This window comes from Pezoporus flaviventris, unplaced genomic scaffold (genome assembly GCF_033815535.1).
Source record: "Pezoporus flaviventris isolate CSIRO_AGI_PZ_B2104156 unplaced genomic scaffold, CSIRO_AGI_Pfla_v1 ptg000078l, whole genome shotgun sequence".
In the NCBI taxonomy this organism is placed as follows: Eukaryota; Metazoa; Chordata; class Aves; order Psittaciformes; family Psittacidae; genus Pezoporus; species Pezoporus flaviventris.
Window position 1 is genome coordinate 1,612,476 of NW_026892626.1, and position 20,276 is coordinate 1,632,751.

At 49.6% G+C, this 20,276-nt stretch overlaps 1 protein-coding gene across 1 annotated transcript in view; it reads right to left on the reverse strand.

Moving 5' to 3' along the window:
- RAB40C (RAB40C, member RAS oncogene family) overlaps positions 1-19,887 on the reverse strand; it is a 37,756-nt gene extending 17,869 nt beyond the window's left edge. Inside the window, exon 1 of the mRNA XM_061473891.1 lies at positions 19,454-19,887. Within this exon, the coding sequence (XP_061329875.1) occupies positions 19,454-19,607 (154 nt within the window). The 5' untranslated portion in view covers positions 19,608-19,887. The remainder of the gene's footprint in view (positions 1-19,453) is intronic.
- Positions 19,888-20,276: the final 389 nt, after the last annotated feature.

The window sequence follows — 20,276 nt, forward strand, 5'->3', positions numbered from 1 at the left end:
GGGGGGAAAGGGAGGCTATGTGAGCCAACCAACAATTTAGAAGCACAACTTCAAAATCAGTCTGCAGAGCCACCATCTCAACAAGCATCACTGCCTGAAAGAGTCTAAGGACATTCTGGGAGGTGGGAGAACTGAAAGCTCATGCTGTTTCTTCATAGCATCCCAGACTGGTTTGGGCTGGAAGGGACCTTAAAGCTCATCCACTTCCAACCCCCTGCCATAGGCAGGGACACCTTCCACTAGATGAGGTTGCTCCAAACCCTGTCCAACCTGGCCTTGAACACTGCCAGGGATGGGGCAGCCACAGCTTCTCTGGGCACCCCGTGCCAGCACCTCAACACCCTCACAGGGAAGAACTTCTGCCTAAGAGCTCATCTCAGTCTCCCCTCTGTCAGCTTAAAGCCATTCCCCCTTATCTTGTCCCTACAGGCCCCTGTCCAAAGCCCCTCTCCAGCTTTCTTGTAGCCCCTTTAGGCATGAGGAGCTGCTCTAAGGTCTCCCCAGAACCCAGAGAAGGCTCTGGGGAGATCTTCGAGCAGCTCCCAGTGCCTAAAGAGGACAAGCCCAGGTCTCTCAGCCTAGCTTCAGAGCAGAGGTTCTTCTTGCAAGTAGCTCTTGGTTGGGTATCAGAGTCAATCAGCAGAGAAAGCACTCCCCTTCATCATGGCTAAGAAGGCAGTGGAACAATGGCTTCTCATAGAGCTACAGTATGAGAGTAGCATCAGACCCTCCAAACCACAGCACAGGCTGTGCTGACAAGCAGCTCATTTGCACAAGGGGTTCCCAACATCTTTGGCTACGCAGAGTTTGTTACAACTGTGAGCAACCTCCCACCTCCTTCCTTAAAACCTGGGCTCAGAAATGGCCACAGGGCACCAGGAGTCCAGGAAAAGCATCTTCTCTGAAAGCTCCAGTTAAGAAGCTTCAAGAGAACTGCAGTTGCTTAAAACAAAGCAATATGCACCACCACTGCACATCCACTAAAGGATAAACTCAGTATCATCTTTAATAAAGCAGAGCTGCTCCACTCCGATTAGATCAACTCTAATTTTTCCTCTTGCCAACTGATATCCAAGTTTGAATCCTTAATGAAAACCCACAGCCCTGTTACAACCTGCACCCTGTTCCTGGAAGGAGAATACTGCCCTGACAACAAAACATACATGTTTGTCAGTAAAGCAAATGGATTTTTCTGAGTCATCACCCTGTTAGTGAAACACAAATTCGATTTCAGCCTTCACAGGGTGCTATAAAAAGCAATAAAGATAATTACCTTAAATTCCAACTATTTCTAGGGCGCTAGCACAGAAAATAGACAGTTTATGTTTTATCTTCCTCCAGAGACAAGTGAATGATTTGTATTTATTTGCAGGAGGATATAAACTACCTCATCCCCAGGGATGGGGAACAGCAGTGGGAGCAAGCCTGCACTGCAAGCAGGAGGGAGCATTCACACATCTCCCCCTCCAGTTCCGGAGCCAGGATCATTTCTCAGCACAGGCTATTAGGGAAGCAGCTAACTGAGCCCACTGCCCTGTTTCAGATGCAAGATTATCCTCCAGGCAAAACTGTCCCTCACAGGGAAGAACTTCTGCCTAAGAGCTCATCTCAGTCTCCCCTCTGTCAGGTTAAAGCCATTCCCCCTTGTCCTGTCCCTACAGGCCCTTGTCCAAAGCCCCTCTCCAGGTTTCTTGGAGCCCCTTTAGGCACTGGAGCTGCTCTAAGGTCTCCCCTTAAGGAGCCTTCCCTTCTCCAGGCTGAACAAGCCCAGCTCTCTCAGCCTGGCTCCAGAGCAGAGCTGCTCCAGCCCTTGCAGCATCTCTGTGGCCTCCTCTGGACTCACTCCAACAGCTCCAGGTCCCTCTTGTGTTGCTGCCCCAGAGCTGGATCAGGACTGCAGGGGGGGTTCTCCCAGAGCGCAGAGGAGGGGGAGAATCCCCTCCCTTGACCCGCTGCTCACGCTCTGGGGATGCAGCCCAGCACATGGCGGGTTCTGGGATCAAGCACATGCTGGGAGCTTCTACGTCTTAAATGTGTTCAATAGGCTGGGCAGTGAGCATGAAGCCTATATCCCCATTGGGAACAGGGCATCCCCATCACAAATACACAGTTCAGTCACCACAGCAATGCTTTAAATGCCCATTTTTTCCATGCCCATCTGAAACTACATCACATACAGAGCAACTCTGTTGTTTGGGCATGACAATACACCATGACCTATACAAGCAACCAGCAGAAAAACTTCCTGACCTCCTACTCAACTGCTCCTCACTCCAGAGACACCTAGAGAAAATAAAGAGGCATAGCAGAAGGCCTTCATGTTCTTCACAATGATGTTTATGTTCAGAAGAGTAGGTAAGTGACCTGGAGGAAGCATGAGGTGCATGGCTGGGGACAGAGGGCCACAGCAGCCACTACAAGCCACCACTGCACAGTGTGACAGTGCTGGTAGAACAAGCCCTGGCTGTGCTGCATCAGGGCTGTGCCTCTGCCTCCTCACTTCAAGCAGCCCAGATACCAGTAAAGGGAAGTTTGTTTCATTTCTGTAGTTTTCCCTGTGGTTTCTCCCACCTGAGCATCACCTCTGCTTGCTGGCAGCACAGCCAATTGTGAGACTGACACTGTGAGACTGACATTCATCCTCTGCCAGGAAGTGCTTTTATCCCTCAGAAGAGATGTGCTGCTACAAACCCCATGTGATGCTCCTGGGGCACAGGCAGCACCAGCAAAGCAGTGGCCAGCAGTAGCCACTTCCACAGCCCTGCCTGGCCCCTGGGGCATCTAGTACTGCAGGGAAAGCAAACAGGCTTAATCATAGAATAGTTACGGTTGGAAAGGACCTTAAGATCATCTAGTTCCAACCCCCCTGCCAGGGGCAGGGACACCTTACACTAAACCATGTCACCCAAGGCTCTGTCCAACCTGGCCTTGAATGCTGCCACTTCCACTCATCCACTTCCAACCCCCTGCCATAGGCAGAGACACCTTCCACTAGATGAGGTTGCTCCAAACCCTGTCCAACCTGGCCTTGAACACTGCCAGGGATGGGGCAGCCACAGCTTCCCTGGGCAACCCATTCCAATGCCTCACCACCCTCACTGTAAAGAACTTCTTTATATCCAATCTAGACTTTTCCCTGTTTAAGTTTTAACCCATTACCCCTTGTTCTATCACTACAGTCCCTAGTGAAGAGTCCCTCCCCAGCATCCTTATAGGCCCCCTTGAGATACTGGAAGGCTGCTATGAGGTCTCCACGCAGCCTTCTCTTCTCCAGGCTGAACAGCCCCAGATTTCTCAGCCTGTCTTCATACAGGAGGTACTCCAGTCCCCTGATCATCCTCATGGCCCAACTCCGGACTTGTTCCAGCAGTTCCATGTTCTTTTTATGTTGAGGACACCAGAACTGCACACAGTACTCCAGGTGAGGTCTCACAAGAGCAAAATAGAGGGGCAGGATCATCTCCTTCGACCTGCTGGTCACGCTCCTTTTGATGCAGCTCAGGATATGGTTGGCTTTCTGGGCTGCGAGCTGAAAGCTTACTTTATACCAACCCATCTCTTTCTGGACCAATACCTAGCATGATGCAACAAAATGAATGAGGCTTGGAAAACAAGTCTGGGCTGTTCTCTCAGGCTGAACATTCCGACAAAACTCTGCTTGTTTTCCAGCCCTGCTTTAGACTCCCACTCAAGCTGATGCCATCTCAAGCCCATGTCTCGACCTGGCACAGGGTGCTCTGCAAATGGATCTGCTGTCACCAAGCCTGATGTTAGACACCCGATTCCCCTCTGCAGAGCCGGGTCTCACACTCCTGGGCGACACTCCATAGAATTCCAAACCTTTATTTCTTTTGCCAGTGCCAACCTAACCAAGCAAGCAAGCCATTTTCCCATGGGAATCCAGAGAAGGTGTTATAGGAAACTCTGACCTCTTCCAAATTACTCATGGGGAGCACATCACACTTTGCATCATTGTGAGGTGTAAAACCCCACACCCAACCTTAGCTTGGTTAGAAATTTCACCCAAACACTACACCTGATGTGACCAGGAAAAGTAAAACTGCTCCAAAAAAAGGACCATTTCCTTCCAGCACTTGACACTACTTTGCATCAGGCTGTCTCCCTTCCTATTAGGAATCTGCGGCTCTGTCTAGCCCCCAGACTGCATCTGCATGAGCAGCAGCACAAAAGCTCAACAGAGGATGCCAAGGCAGGGACCTGGAAGTGGCATTAAGAAAGGGAGAAAGCCAAGGGAGATACATACTTTATGCTCTCCCTTTAAACAGATTAATATATCAAGAAAATGGCTTTAAATAGCTGAAGCAAACAAGGCTCTACCAGTATTTACTACTGTAAGCACAGGAGCTTCTTGGCTTTGTGTAGGTCTTTGTTTTAGAGAAAAGGAGACAATTTTGCAGTTGCCAACCCTCAGAATACTCTGCCCTAATGCTTGGGCAGGGACAGAAGGGTCACCTCCCCTCAAAAAGGCTGATTTGAGCAAAACCTTACAGCAGTAAGGGCACTACGAGCCTTTTTCCTCCTTCAGCCTCCTAGGATCTGGGTTGGAGAGGTTCCAGCTCTCCGTGTGATGCTACAGCCAATACCACATTTTCGGTTATTGGACAAGATCAAGTGTCCTCCTCTGGAGATGCTCTAATGATCTAACACTTCACTGAACCTACACAGATACCAATAGTACAACTATGGCTCATATCATGACAGAGGAATGAAGGGACCCCACATTAAAAGCAGGTTTTTCCTGCAACCTTCCTTGAAGGCTGGGCTGCAGCAGCAACACCTCCAGTTTGCAGCTGCAGAGCCTTTTAGAAGAACATAGTTTACTCCCAATCTGGGGCAGAAGAGATTCCAGGTGACACTCAAAAATCTCTTCCAAAAGGAAAAACCTCTTTCAACTCCTGACTGAAACATTGCTACAGTTTTAAGACAAGCTCACTGTCCTGCCCAGACACACTCCACTTACCACTTAGAATCATTTACAGTTTGTGTGAATCAGCCTGGCCAAAGATGCTTTTGTCACCTCATTTCTTACCTGAGTTTTGTGCTTGTGTGAGCTCTGAATCCACCACCTCACTTTCTGTTAGTCCACCCACAACAAAACCCAATGCATGTTATTTGAACTTCATTCAAAATATCACCAGCTCCCCCAGCTCACAGACATGGTCTGGATAAGCCACCTCAGCTTTCATAAAAGCCATACATTAAACTGGCCTTCAGTAATTTATAATTCAAAGAAGTCAAACAACCCATTTGCAAAGCAATGTATAAGGTCAACAGGCACAACCTGAAGTGCACAATGATGATGAGCCAAGGACAATCCTTCACTAATTCATTATATAAATGAGAAAATAAGATAACTCGAGTCAATTTTTGTTAGCTATCTGAATAACAGTGCTTTTTGGCAGTTTGTTCTTTCATCTGTAGACACAATTAAGCCAGAGTGGCTGCAACTCTTGTAACATCAACAGCATCTGAGCCCTCACAGGAGGGCTGATGAGCAGTGACAGACCTTCATTTGTGACTGTCATTAGTACAACCAAAGCCACCACACCACAACTGTCTAACTGAAAATGCTGGATTTTCCCCCAGTCTTCTGATTTCCTAAAGATAATCAGCTCTGCTGGGTCCAGAAAAAGGACCAGAACTTCTTAAAAGGTGTTCCTAAAAGGTCTTCTTAAAGGTTTGCCACATTGACCAGTAGCTGCGGGAAGAGGGAGAGCACAGGGCTGGAATAAAATATAACAATAGAGAATACACATAAAATCTTAAACTTGCCAAGATTTCACAGTGAACTCAAGTAAGCAGCTATGAGAAGCTGAAGGTGCTGCCTGGCATTCAAGAGATCCTCAGGAGAAAGTGATGCAGTGCTCTGTGAGCAGCTGGCAAATAACTAACTGCACAGTTTAAAGGCAGACTGATTATAAACCAGGCAAATATCAAACCAACTGGTTTTATTAACTGGCAACATCTTCCAGTTAGCGTGGTGGACTTCACAGACAAACTGTGATGAAGTTGTAACGCAAGTGTTGTGGCAATCCTTAGTTAATACAGAAGGAAGAATCAGAAGCCAGAACCATCCAGTGTGCAGCTGATCTCAAATGGTCGTTTTCACTGCCACAGAAGGAGAAAAACACCATGAAACACTTTAGAGTGGGTCAATGGATTATAAGTAATTTTGTTTCTGCCCTTTTGCAAAAGGAACACATTAAGAATGAATCTCCAGTGAAGCTTAGAATGGGTTGCTCAGAGAAGCTGTGGCTGCCCCATCCCTGGCAGTATTCAAGGCCAGGCAGGACGCAGCCTGGAGCAACCTGCTCTAGTGGAAGGTGTCCCTGCCCATGGCAGGGGGTTGGAACTGTGTGAGCTTCAAGGTCCCTCCTAACCCAAACCATTCTGGGATTCTGTTATTCTCAGCTGTGACTGAGCAGAGATGAGTAAATTTAATAGAAAACCTTTCTCAGCAGTTCAGACAGCGCTGTGGATGCCAACGGGAACACTGCAACCAACTGCAACGGTTTTGGAGAATGTAAACTATGGATGAGAGCCCTATCACCTGCCTGGTGGTCCCTTACCAGCCAGCCTCAGGAGGGGTCTGGGCAGGGTGTCCCCTCCTCAGAGCACCTCTTTTGCAGGGTGGCAGAGCCTGCCTGGACATCACTCAGGCTCCCCAGCCAGCTACAGTCCCTCAATGCATTACTGGGGATGTGCAAGCAAGTGTGTTATCAAGTAAGGTGGCTTGTGTGTAAGATGTGAGCTGCTGAAAGTCCATCCCTCTCCCTCCAAAGGACTTGTGCAAACCTTCCAGCTGGACTAAAAGAGGAAAACCCAACTCATTAACCTGTGCACAACCCAGCACAGTGACTCTGCTTCTGCCTGTACAACCAGCTCCCCAGCTGGAGCCCTTCTGCACTCTGGTAAATTCAGCCTAAAGCTGTAAGTGCAGGAATTCATTTATCCCAAATGCCAGCAATAGCCAAGCAGTGTGCGAAGATGAGTGCTGATTCCCCCAAGTCCTGGGTGTCACAGATGTTAACTTGACTTTCCTCAGTTATGACTCACATGGCTGGGTTTGAAATGGAAAGTCTTGCCCCTGTGTGCCCAGCTGCTTTGGAAAGCCAGAGTGACTGCAGCATGTGATGCACACAGGGAGGGTGGCCAGCAATGGCACCAGAGGCAAATTGAACCTGGCCAGTGCTGTCACAGGGGCAAGTTAATGAAGAAAAGTGACAGTAGTTTCCTATGGGGCAGCAGAACCATCCCACATGTGACAGCTGAGAGCCCAATGGGCTGCACTGCCACAGTTTCCCCAAAAAGAAGTGAGTGGGGATGACGCCATCCTTGCTGAGTGTGGAAGAAGCAACAACCAGCCAAGTCACACAGACTCAAAGAATCCCAGACTGGTTTGGGTTGGAAAGAACCTTAAAGCTCATTCAGTTCCAAGCCCCTGCCAGGGGCAGGGACACCTTCCACTAGACCAGGTTGCTTCAAGCCCCGTCCAGCCTGGCCTTGAACACTGCCAGGGATGGGGCAGCCACAGCTTCTCTGGGCACCCGGTGCCAGCGCCTCAGCACCCTCACAGGGAAAAACTTCTGCCTAAGAGCTCATCCCGGTCTCCCCTCTGTCAGGTTAAAGCCATTCCCCCTTGTCCTGTCCCTACTGCCCATTGTCAAATTGCCCTTGTAAAGAAAACCTGATTAATTTAAGACACAGGCACTGGTATCTGTACGTAGAAGACACCACCAGAGCACTACCTCCCACTGCAGCTCCTACTATATAACTTAGAGGAGAAGTTATTTTCTCCATCATCTGTAAATGATACTAAATAGCTCAGAAAACATGTGGTATGTGCACACAAACACCAGCTGATGACAAAAGTGAACACACGCTATTCACATAACAACTGATGAAGTCATCTGACCTTAAAAAGTGTGGACCGCAGCACATGAACAGCAGCAATTTAGCTCAGAGCTGCAAGCCAAGAAAAAAATCCCTTCCAAACAAAACATGAGCTCATCACTTTGAGTCACTCATTCAATCACCTGCTCTTTTGATAGACAAACAACAAATTATCTCCATCTACAACAGGGTCAACAAAACATATGCTTTAAAACAAAGGTGGGTCCAGCCTGGCACTGTGTCTTTTGCTGTTCACATTTATCTTGGCAGTTTTACTTTTTTCTTTAGGGTGATGAAAGCTCCCCCAAACAGCACTGCTGCAAAACAGCACCAGCTCCTGCCTGCAGAGCTGGGGCTCAGGGTCAGAAATCCCATGTTTTTCCTACTGCACTCCTGTCCTGTGCTGTAGCTGAGCCTTGGGAACAGGATCAGGAGGTCTTGGTTCTTACCAGGCACGTAAGACACCAGAGCTGCTCTTGCAGGGTGCTGGCTGGAGGAGGGGGGAGACAGAAGCTATCTGCTGAAGCCTGCATCACCTCCGGCCCACAGCAGCAAACACAAAACCTGCTCATGCTGCTCAGCTCAAAGAGAAGTAATGATGAGCTTCCAGCTATTTAACTGTGCAGCAGATGAGTTGGAGCTGGTCTGAAGCAAGTAGTCCAGCCCCATGCACACAGTCAGGAGCCCACATCCCCTCATGAAGCACATCACGAGAGCTCCTGCCAACTCCAGGGAGCTGCTGCGGCACTTGGCAGCTCTGCACAATACATCCAACATGCTGCCAAGCTCCTCATCCAGAGACAGATGTAGACACAGAGAGAGAACAAATGCCTTTCCATGATGTGAACTTACCAAATGTGTAGATTTTCTCCAAAAAAACGTCCTCCATCTTCTCCTCTACCTACTTGTACCCTACGTGAGCAGTGGGTCAAGGGAGGAGATTCCTCCTCTCTGCTGCTCTCTGGGGAGACGCCCCCTGCAGTCCTGATCCAGCTCTGGGGCAACAACACAAGAGGGACGTGGAGCTGTTGGAGCAAGTCCAGAGGAGGCCATGGAGATGCTGCGAGGGCTGGAGCAGCTCTGCTCTGGAGCCAGGCTGAGAGAGCTGGGCTGGTTCAGCCTGGAGAAGAGAAGGCTCCTTCCTTAAGGGGAGACCTTAGAGCAGCTTCCACTACCTAAAGGGACTACAAGACACCTGGAGAGTGGCTTTGGACAAGGGCCTGTAGGGACAGGACAAGGGAGAATGGCTTTAACCTGACAGAGGGGAGACTGAGATGAGCTCTTAGGCAGAAGGTTCTTCTCTGTGAGGGTGGTGAGTCCCTGCCCGTGGCAGGGTCTTGGAACTGGATGAGCTTTAATGTCCCTTCCAACTCAAACCAGGCTGGGATTCTCTAAGTAGAATGTATGATGCTAATCACAATCACCTTATTGAAAGTGCTTTTGATTTAGACTGGAAGTCTGTCACAAAAAGCCTTCTTGCATCAGCTTGTTCCCAAGACATCTTAATCCAGAACTGAGGGCTCATAGGTGAGGATCTCGGACAAATAAATTGCTGCTTGGTTTTGTAATAAGCCAAAAGCAAAACACTTACTCAGGGACCTTTAGGAATCCCAGATTTGCAGAATTCTCTTGTCTACTGCCTCCCCACAGCCTAGCAGTGTTTCGGCAGCTACGTGGTGCTCACACAGAGGAACTCTGTTATGCACTCATTTAAGGATGACAACAGCATTTGAAACCAGAATCAAATCTGTTCCTAAAGCTCAAACAATTTCAGCAGACACCCAGGAAGCCACAGAAACAGTCAAATGTAAGTACAGAATGGGGGATGTTAAGTGGATTTGTGCTTTAGAAGAAAATAAAGAATGATTTTATGCACACAAGTGAGAGCAAACAAAAGAGTTTCTTCATACTTCGCAGTTCAGATCTCCATAAAAACTATACAGCTGCACGCAGAAACAAAGACAGCCTGTGAGGAAAATCAGAGGGCACCATAACAATCTTCATTGTTGCTGGATCACCATAAAAACAGTGAGATACACTTGGAGAGAAAAAAAATATAGCAACACTTAGAGAAAAAAAAGAAAAAAAGAATCCAAGTATGTGATTCTATGATATTTTGGACAAAGAGTGGTTTGGGTTGGAAGGGACATTAAAGTCCCTCAAGTACCCCCCCCCTGCCACAGGCAGGGACACCTGGATGGCTCCAAGCCCCATCCAACCTGACCTTGAACACTGCCAGGGATGGGGCAGCCACAGCTTCTCTGGGCAACCTGTGCCAGCGCCTCAGCACCCTCACAGGGAAGAACTTCTGCCTGAGATCTCATCTCAATCTCCCCTCTGGCAGCTTACAGCCATTCCCCCTTTGCCTGTCCCTGCATGTCCATCAATATCCTGGCCTTGCAGCCGTCAACCCTCCACATTTACACTTTTGAACACTGTGCAGGTTAATACATGTGAAACATTGCTTTGTGAGCATCAGATCTTCATGGCATCATCACTGAAGCCTTCTCCAGTGCACACCTGCTTGGGATCCTGTAGAGGCTCACGATACACACGGCAGCAGTCTCCCATCAGTGGGACACCCATCCTCTGCCCCTCCTGTCATCCACACCCGCTGCTCAAGGCCACTTGGCATCTCCAGGTTTTGCCATTTCAAGGGTGACATTGGAACATGGTGGCCAGCAATGATGGAGTTGTCTCCAGACTGACTCTAGACATCCAAACACCCTGAATGAAGGCTGCAGCACTTCAGCTGGGTGTAGATGGGTTAAGCACCACCAAGCATGGGTACTTCGAAAGCTCCTGCAGCACCTATGGGGACACCACTCAGCATGAATCTCACTGGCTCTTGAATTTGGTCTCACTGCACCGACCACAAGCCCCATGTCTGAAACAAACCTCTCCAAACTGGAAGTACCAAGATGTCTCTAAACACTGGTTTCCATTTTGGTGTTCTGCTTTCAGCGAAAAACACCGCATCTCCATGGCCTGACTGACAAGATAGTGCTGCCTCCACTCAACAGTCCCTCCTCGCCCTTAAAGGACCATACAGCAGAGCAAGCACAGCTGTATGAAGCGTGCTGGCTCACATCAGCTCTCAACAGCCCAAAATCGTGTTTGGAAACTCTCCACTCACTCACAGACCAAATTTGAGCTTCCCAGGTCATATAATCATAGAATCAACAAGGTTGGAAAAGACCTTTAAGATCCTCAAGTCCAACCATTCCCCAGCACTGCCAAGGCCATCACTAAACCATGTCACTGAGGGCCTCATCTACAGGGTTTGTTGAACACTTTCAGGGATGGCGACTCCACCACTGCCCTGGGCAGCCTGTTCCAATGCCTGACCACCCTTTGAGGAAGCAATTGTTCCTAATATTCAGTCTAAACCTCCCATGATGCAGCTTGAGGCTATTGCCTCTTGTCCTCTCACTTGTTCCTTGGGAGAAGAGACCAGCCACCTCCTGGCTCCATCCTCCTTTTAGGTAGTTATAAAGGTAGTGTAAATCCTCTCCTCCTCCTGCCCTAGAGCTGTTGCAGGGCAAAGATCTCACCCCAGCTACCCTGAAGCACAACTGTTGCTGCTACCAGCAGGAAGGCAGCATTAATAATCTTTAAAATAGGACAAAAGCACTGAATTTTAACCTTGTAATACAGATGACACCTACAAGAACACCAGGTTGCCTCAAAGGAAGGGGACATTTCACAGCAAACACACATTTGCCAGCATAGCAGCAGCACAGATACAGCTCTGGCGTCAGGTAAGATCAACCCTGCTGCATTTCACCTCCTTGTGCTGTAGTGCAGAACTGCATACTGTGTCCTTATGGATTTTATCATCAGTTACTTTAGCAGTTTGAGAAGAAAAATAACAGCTCTTGGGACAATGGAAGATTTAAGTAACAGGACAGGCAAAATAGTGTTTCATTTGGTTGAGGTTTTTTCATCTAGTAGGTCTCTTGTCCACTCAGCCTCCAGAACCATGGGCCAAAGGGACTATAGCCCATGCTGTTATAACTGGTACAGAAGGAAACAGAACAGAGGGCAGTTTTTGTGTACATGCCTCTGTGTGTGTGTGCAGAGAGCAATCACCTGCAAAGAAAGGAAAGCAATCTGATAAAACCCCAAAAAAGGCCCTGGAACTCAGAAACTGGGCTGGGAAATAAGTTAAAATGGCATCACTAAAAAGAAAGTAAAAGCCAAATGAGAATATTCCAGAGATGCACAGCACCTCTATTAGATCTTAGGCAGAAGTTCTTCCCTGTGAGGGTGGTAAGGCACTGGCACAGGGTGCCCAGAGAAGCTGTGGCTGCCCCATGCCTGGCAGTGTTCAAGGCTAGGCTGGACAGGGCTTGCAGCAACCTGCTCTAGTGAAAGGTGTCCCTGTCCACAGCAGGGGCTTGGAACTGGATGAGCTTTAAGGTCCCTTCCAACTCAAACCATGCCCTGATTCTCCAATTCTAGCAAGCTGCCAGTTATGTGCAGCCTTCCAGTGTTCCCTTCTGCCTGCCTCTTCCCTAACAACTAATGGCTTAAACAGCAACTATTTTGTTCGAATCACTTGAGGATTTTTGTCCAGATTTGATGCTGATATTGTAATGGCTGCAGCACTGCACAGCACACACAGGGCATCAGTCACTTCGGGGCTGTATTTAGAGGAGAACAGTTGTCAAAGGTTTAAAATGGTATAATATTGGCTGGCTTCCCAATGAGGTGATGGAAATGAGACAAAGAGAAGGTAGAAAAGAGGAAGACAATCTAAAAAGCTCTGACTATGTAAAAACACTATGAGCAAACAGAGGCCCTATAGGAAGAAACAATCCTGGAGCTGACGTTGCAACCTTACTATTACTACAGCTACCGCAGAAGCAAACAGATCTCTTTAATGGAGCCCTAGCCCTGAACCACAGCCCTCTACACCCGAGAGGGGTTTTCTTTCAGGTGAGTCCCAATTCACAGTAGTGCTTTGCTAAAACGGAGCTGAAGATTTTCACATGGGATCTTCCTTCCTTCTCCTCCTCTCTCTCTGCAACCAAATAGAAACCAGTATGACATAATGCTTCTGTATCGCTGCTCCTTCCAAGCTGAGCTTGGGCTGCCAGAGGAAGGTGAGGGGAAAAGGGAAAAAAAAAAAAAAAAAAAAAAGGAGACTTGAGAAAGGAAGGGTGTAAAACCTCAGCTCCAAAACCATAGCTATTTTTGATTGCATGAGGAAGATGCTCTGCTCCTGCAAGAGAGGGAGGCTGGAAAACAGGGAACAGCTGGAAATAAAAGCTGAAGGAGATGGGGTGGAGGAGGAGGAGGCATCTTCCATGGGCTTTCCTGTGTAGCTTATAGACTGACACAACCAAACACAAATCCCCCTGCAGCAAGAGGAGTGCACAGTGCCACCACGGGATCTGGGCACAGCAAAACCCACTTGCTTTTTAAAAGTAAATACACAGAGAAACTTCTAATCCCAGTTACTAAGAACACTCTACCCGTGTCAGATTGGTACTGCTCAGTTCACATCACCTCTATTCACACAGAAGCTCATCAACAGCCATGTAACAGCAAAGCTTTTATACAGGGGGTTAGAGGTGGTGAGAGCTGCCTCATGTCATCGAGAACCTTGCAGGATGAGTCCCCCAGCTTTAGAAACACACACAAACCCCACAACAATCCTGTGTGCACAACCCGTGGTGCTCTGCAGCCTTAATCCTGACTTGAGAGAGTGCTGAAGACACTGAAACCTGCTGGGCACTGAGCTTGGGGCTGGTGCTTGTTTTGATGGGGATTTGGTTGGTTGTTTTCCTTTGACTTGGGGGTTGTTTTAAGTCTAAGCCATGGCTCATTAGTCCCACATCAAGCAGAGATGGAGGTTCAACATCCTATGTTTGTATTTTTCACACAAGGGATATGTAGTAAGCAATGGAGAAATCAGAGATGCTGGTGTTGGTTCTGAGCCAAAGGCTGCTCTGAGGAGATCAGGTTTGCATCCCTGATGACAGGGAAGCGAATATCCCTGAAGGACACTGATGCCAGTGCTGGCAGATGGGGAATGGCTGCAACAACCACTCTCCACCCTGCAAGCCATCAAAAGAGATTTCTAGCAGCCCACCAGCAGAACAGTGCAGCTAAAGCATTCCCCACAGATGAATCCGACAGCCACCACATGGATGTGATGGCAAGGTTGCACTTGTAACACATTGCCTCCATCCCCCTGCATCAGGACACTAAAACCTCAAAACAAAACATTATTCCAGTTAATAGAGTCATGCCAGAAAACAAAAAGCAGTTTCCACTGCATGCAGCATCCCAAATCCCAGCCCAGCTGGATGGTGTCTGTCCCCATCAGGAGCAATGCTGCCTGGGCTGACACATGGCCAGGCGAGTACAGGAGGCTGCAGCAAAGCAAAGCAGCATAGGATCAATGGTTCTCTCCCCACTAACGCCAAAGAGAGCCCTGACACTACAACGCCAGGATGAGCACTCAGCTACAATCCCAAATCTGTGCTCAAAATCTGTAGCTCCTGTATCCAATCCCAGAAGGCACCACCACATCAGTGCTGGCCCTGCCCGAGGTTTTAGTGTATACAGGTGCACCCTGCAACTGTTTCTTGCATGCTCAAGAAGGGGAGGGTAGACGCTGCCAGGGACTGAGAGAGGTCCTGTCCTTACAAAAGCTACAGAACTTTAAAGCTGACCTGCTCAGCCACATGCTCTGTTAAGGCTTGCGAAGTGCAGTTAGCAACAGTACAGCAGCACTTCCAGATAAAACAGTCAGCAAGTACAGGGGCTGAGGATGAGAAGCAAGAGACCAGCTCCCCTGGTCAGTCCAGGAAACTTGAAGCTTGGAGAAGCAACCCCTCATACACACTCCATCCCTGTCTACCTTCACTGTGGTACACATGATCTCCAGGGTGGCCAGGAACTGACTTGAAGACTGTGACAAAGCAGAGGAGTTTTACAGGTGATGTTTCTGGAAATACACTGGGGACTGAGGGCATTACAGGACATACCCAGAGAGTAGCTGCTGTAAAGAAAGATATGGAAGGGACAGCTTGGGGACCTACAGATTTACACAACTGCACAAAAACAACCAGAGGGAAGAGACAGCCAAAGATGTGGGTCACTCAAAAACTTGGTAACTAAACAGCAGTCATGAGGTCCCCAGGCAAAGATCACTGGCTGGTAGGGTCCTGAGCACCTCCATGGGCTGTGCAGTGTCTTCAGCCTATCTTCATTAACACTGTCTCTCCCTGTCCTCCTACCCAGGGAAAGGAGCACAGAGCCACGCTGCCCCAGAATCTCCTCCCTACTCAGTCACTGAGCCATGGCCGGCGCACCCTCCTGCCTGAAATTCCTCCCACTGAAAATTCCTCCCACTTTTAGCTACAGGAGAAGAGCTTCTGGGGAAGATCCAGTTCATATCTGGACCATAAAACCTATTGGTAGCTGTAGTAAATGAGCATTCAGTTGCCTTTTTCCTAACATTTCCATTGGGATAGCAGTGAGATAAGAGGGCACCTAAGGATGGTGCTCAAATAAAGGCTGAGAGATTGGGTTGAGATAAGGCACCAGGGGCACTGCATTAGGGCTGGTCACAGCACCAAACCTGCTGCAGGGCAATGCTTTTGCTTTAGCTTTCACACCCTCTTTGAAAGGCTATCAGAGTGCAGACAGAATGCTTCATCCGCATCACTTTCTCAGTACAAGCTGAGGACAAGGAAAACCACAAAAATAAGAATCCATCCCCCTTCTAATCAAAGCCATCTGCTCAGAAACATGCTCTACTCTTTCCCTAAGACACATTTCCCCTTTCCTATGGGAACAGCAGCAGGTGAGGGGGAAGGCTGCTGCAGAAAGAGCCCTCCATCACATGAGAATGGAACACATCACACTCACATCTGCATGGGGAGAGCAGCCCTGGCCTTATTCCTGGTGCATGTGGGGCACCATCTCACACAGCAGCCATGGCACCACCAGGAGCCTCCCCTGACTCACCCTGTGCTGATGTGGCCCCAGCAAGCCAACAAACCAGCCAGGCAAGAACATTTCAGCACAGGAATAACTAGATATTCCAGAGTGGATGTATGACACAGGAGTGACAAAACTACAGGCCCTTCAGGTGAGGGAAAGCCTTGTCTGCCTTTTTCAGGATATACACCACCCCTACTTTCACACACAGCTCCACCACATCTCAGTGTCCAAAACCACCCTGAGACATTCCTGTCCTGCTTCAGTGCTTGGGGAAGGATAAGGACAACCCCCAAGCAGGCAATTTAAGCACCAAAGTGAGAAGTGATCCGTGTAGTTGACTCATATGTGTGGCTCAAGGCACACAGGTTTGCTTTAGACAGCCGTAATACTGTGCCTCACAGCACGGGGGCCAGAGCCAGTACCTTGGGAGAGCGAGCAAGCGCCCAGTGAAGAGGATTCCCCCTGCACTCAGGGGAACGGCAGGAATTTTGGTTCCAGGGTGAGGTCCTTCAACTATCAAGGGCAGCAGCAGTACTCCAAGAATGGCACCCTGTCTCCACAACTGTAGATTTGGGGAGTGGGGGGAAAGCTGGGAAGGACAACACTAGGAGACCAGAAGACCATTCATGTTCTCCCAAAAGCCCATGTTTTCACCAGTATGCAAGTACTGAGGCTTAATTCAGGACCTTTTGTGGATGGCCACAAAAAAGCAACATCTAAGTGCAACTCCTGGGTTGGGAGGTAACACTATCCAGGCATGGGGAACAAACAACACTACTTGCCCTTCACAGGGAGCAGACTTGGTCTGATGCACCTGGAGACTGATATATTTGGTAACTTCAGCATGAACTAGTAGGAAACACTGGACCTCAAATTCCTCCTCAAAAATGCAGAAGTTCTGCATCCAAGGCCCTTGCAGCTCGGGGACAGCAATAGTTACAAGCATCACTCACACCTCTTCCTGCAGAGGCCAGTTGGCATCCAGGGAGTAACAACCACCTACACTTACACGGACCAGATTTATTTCTAACAGCAGTTAAATAAAGGACATTGCGATGGTTTTATACACAATAGGAACTGTGGTGTCTAATTTAAGATGTGCCGGATTTAGAACAAGGTGCCAAGCTGGAAGGCTGTGCTGAGAAGTGATGCTTATACTCAGGGATCCCGAGTGAGGATGGACAGAAGCAACTACAATGCTTGAAGACAGACACAGTTCATACTGTATACAAGGCTTTCAGATACTGGACACAAGCAAGCAGAGGCTGCGGCTGCTTATAGCTCACAGAAGCGACGCTGATGGAAAGCGTGAAAAGAGGCTTTCTCGCCTCTTGGTTGCCCCTGTTCCAACACTCAGAAGCCCAGGGAGAAGAGAGGAATTCCTCTAACACTCTTCTAGAGGCCAGGTGGGCAGCAGAAGAGCAGCAGGAAAAACACAGCTTCATTTACAGAGCTTCACTTTTAAAGGGATTCCTGCCCAGAGCTGAAGGGACAATCCATTTCACACGGCACTGCAATAACCTGTGTCAAAACAGTCGCCAACACAGTAAAAGCAGCTGTCTAACAAGACAGAGAAAGTACAACAGCTTTAGCCCTGCCCATTAGAGACCTGAGCTTGATAGGAGATGTCCCAAGGCCAAGATCAACCCAAAGCATACTCCATTTCACCCTGATAATGGCCAGTTCTGTCTTCTGGACAGATCAAACATGCAGTAGAAGATATAACCCCTGTTTCAAATTGGGATGTAGGGTCTGGGAGGGGATGAGGAAGAGGATGACACACAACTAAAGAATTTAACAGAAAGAGCCTCTATGTAACATCCCACCATTGTAGCTTTGGGACAGCACATGTAAGAAAGGAGGCCAGGCACTAGCTGTTCACAAAAATCCAAGTGTCCTCACGTCAGGGGATGGTCCCTGTCAGGGCAGAGTGGAAGCATGTTGCATGTCAGTACACACATCACAACTGCACCACAGACAGGGAGTTTGATTGCCAAGGCTGTCAAGAATAGCAGCACCAGCAGATTCACTCAGATTCCAAAGCTACTCCACCTGATCATCCAAAAGGCATGCAGTTTCACAGAAGCAACAGAAGCAGAGAATATCAGGGCATGTATCACTGTGAAAAAACAGTATGTGACCCAGTTCTCTGATTAGGGACGAGTTCAATTGCCCACAGAACATGAGGGAAGGCTTTGAAAATATCTGTTCACTGAGATTTCTTCTTCCAGAAAGAAGATGGTGGTGTTTTGCTATTATAAAGTATCACATGCAGAAACAAAGCTGTTATAGTATTGGCGAAAGTCACTGCTGCCTGGGTTTATGTATCTAGCAAAAAACCACCACACACTCGTTTTGCAATCCTACTTATTACCCTGCTTCAAAACAGTAGGGTATTACCACTGACAATTCCAACTTTAGCACTCCAAACGACAACGCCTTTACATTCTCCATCCCCTTCTGCATGGTAAATGCTCACCGCAGGGAGCAGTTCTACAGCTCCCAGATGAGGCAGGTTCTTCAGAGACACAAACTCTCTTCAGGGAATCTTTTAAAGCAACAAGCATCTCCTCGAAGGCAAACCACACCAGCTCAGCCAGACACCCAAGGAGATGAACGATACCACAACCTGCCAGCTCCAGAATCTGCTGTTCTGATTTCACAAGCAGCTTGAATTCTGAGTCACCACCTCCCTGTAAACCTCTCTGGAGCAGGTGCTCACTTGCATCAGCTTCTATAAAGCTGGTAGTAGCTCTGAGGAGCGAGCACACAGCCAAGAGCCAAGCCACACACTCCTTTGCACTCTAAATTCAGCCAGTTCAACGCAGCACACCGAGAAGCACCCAGTGCCCTCAGACTCCTGCTTATAGACAAAACTAAGCACCACCTGCTCCAGCCCTGGGGCTGATGCAGTGATAACACAGGGTCTGAACTGGATCAGTGCTGTCAAGCCCTTTGGGATGCTGTTTTGCATGGAAGCAGAGGGGGAAAGGATGACAGATTGAAAACTACTTCAGAACCTGCACCCTGCCAGGCTGTGTCATGCTTTAACTGCGGTGAGGAGATGCAGGAAATAGCACAGCGCCGCTCCTTGGCTCTTAATTATGGTCTTGTGACAGTGTAGTTAATGGTCTGTCATAGGCTCCATTAGGAACCTTGATGTTTGCAGGAGGCGGACCAACAGAGCCAGCTTCCAAGCGAGAGCAGCTCTGGCCTGGAAACACGGCTCACATTGTTACAGACCCTGCTTCCTCCAGTATAGCTGAGTCCTTGTGTTCACCCCCGGGGACTCAGCTCTGCTCCATACGAGAGTGCTCAGACCTCAGGAAGGGTCCAGCTGTGCTGCGGGATCCACACATCCAGGGGCTCCATTAGACACTGTTCCCTCTCTGGACAAATTCTCCTGTGGATCTTTAGGATTTTAAGGAACAGCCGTGGCCTCCCCGGTGCCTGAGCCCTGAGAAACCAGGCTCTGCTTCCAGATAATAACAAACCGACAAAGGGAAAAGCAAAACAACCGCTAGGGCCACAACGCTGCCCCTCCCGGGCAGCACCCCCATCCCCCGCTCCCCATTACCGTTGCTGTAGGCATAGGGGGACTCGGAGGCGCCGTCCTGCAAGCTCTCCAGGATCTCCCCCTTGCCCACGTCGCTGTCCCCCACCAGCAGGAACTTGAGGAGGTAATCGTAGCTCTTCACCGGGCTGCCCTGGGTGCCCATCCTCCTTCTCATCGGCAAGGAGGCCCGATCCGCATCCTCCGCCTCCCGCTGGGCTGAGGGTACGGCGGACGCCGCCGGGGCCTCTTCCCCCCCTGCCACTCACAGCTGGCGCCGCTCGCCGCGCATCTTCCTCCGAGGGACGCGCTGGGGACCTGCGGCGGGAGGAGCAGGAGGAAGAAGAGGAAGAGGAGGAGAGAGCAGCCCAGCCCCGCAGCTCCTCAGCGCCCGCGCCGCTGACAAAGCCCCCGCTCCCGCCCGCACAATGAGCCGCCGCCCTGCCAGGCCCCACGACCCGAGCCCGCCCCACCGCCGCCGCCGCCGCCCGGCCTGACCGACCGACCGACCGACCGACCGACCGACCGACCGACAGACAGACCGACAGACAGACAGACAGACCGACAGACAGACAGACAGACCGACCCACCTCACGGCCGAACCGGGCCGCACCGCCACCACCTCACCACAACCTCCACCGCGCAGCACCCCCTCGAGCCGAAGCAGACACGACACAAAACCCACCCTCCACCGGGCGACCGCCACTTCTATAGGCTCAGCCTCTCGTCCGTCAAAGCCGGTCCCGCCCGGGACTGGTGGTGGCGCTGCAGACTACAAGTCCCGGCGTGCCTCGCGCGGGGCGGCCGCGGCGGAGGGGGACGGGAGGGCGCAGCGAGTCTGGGGGGC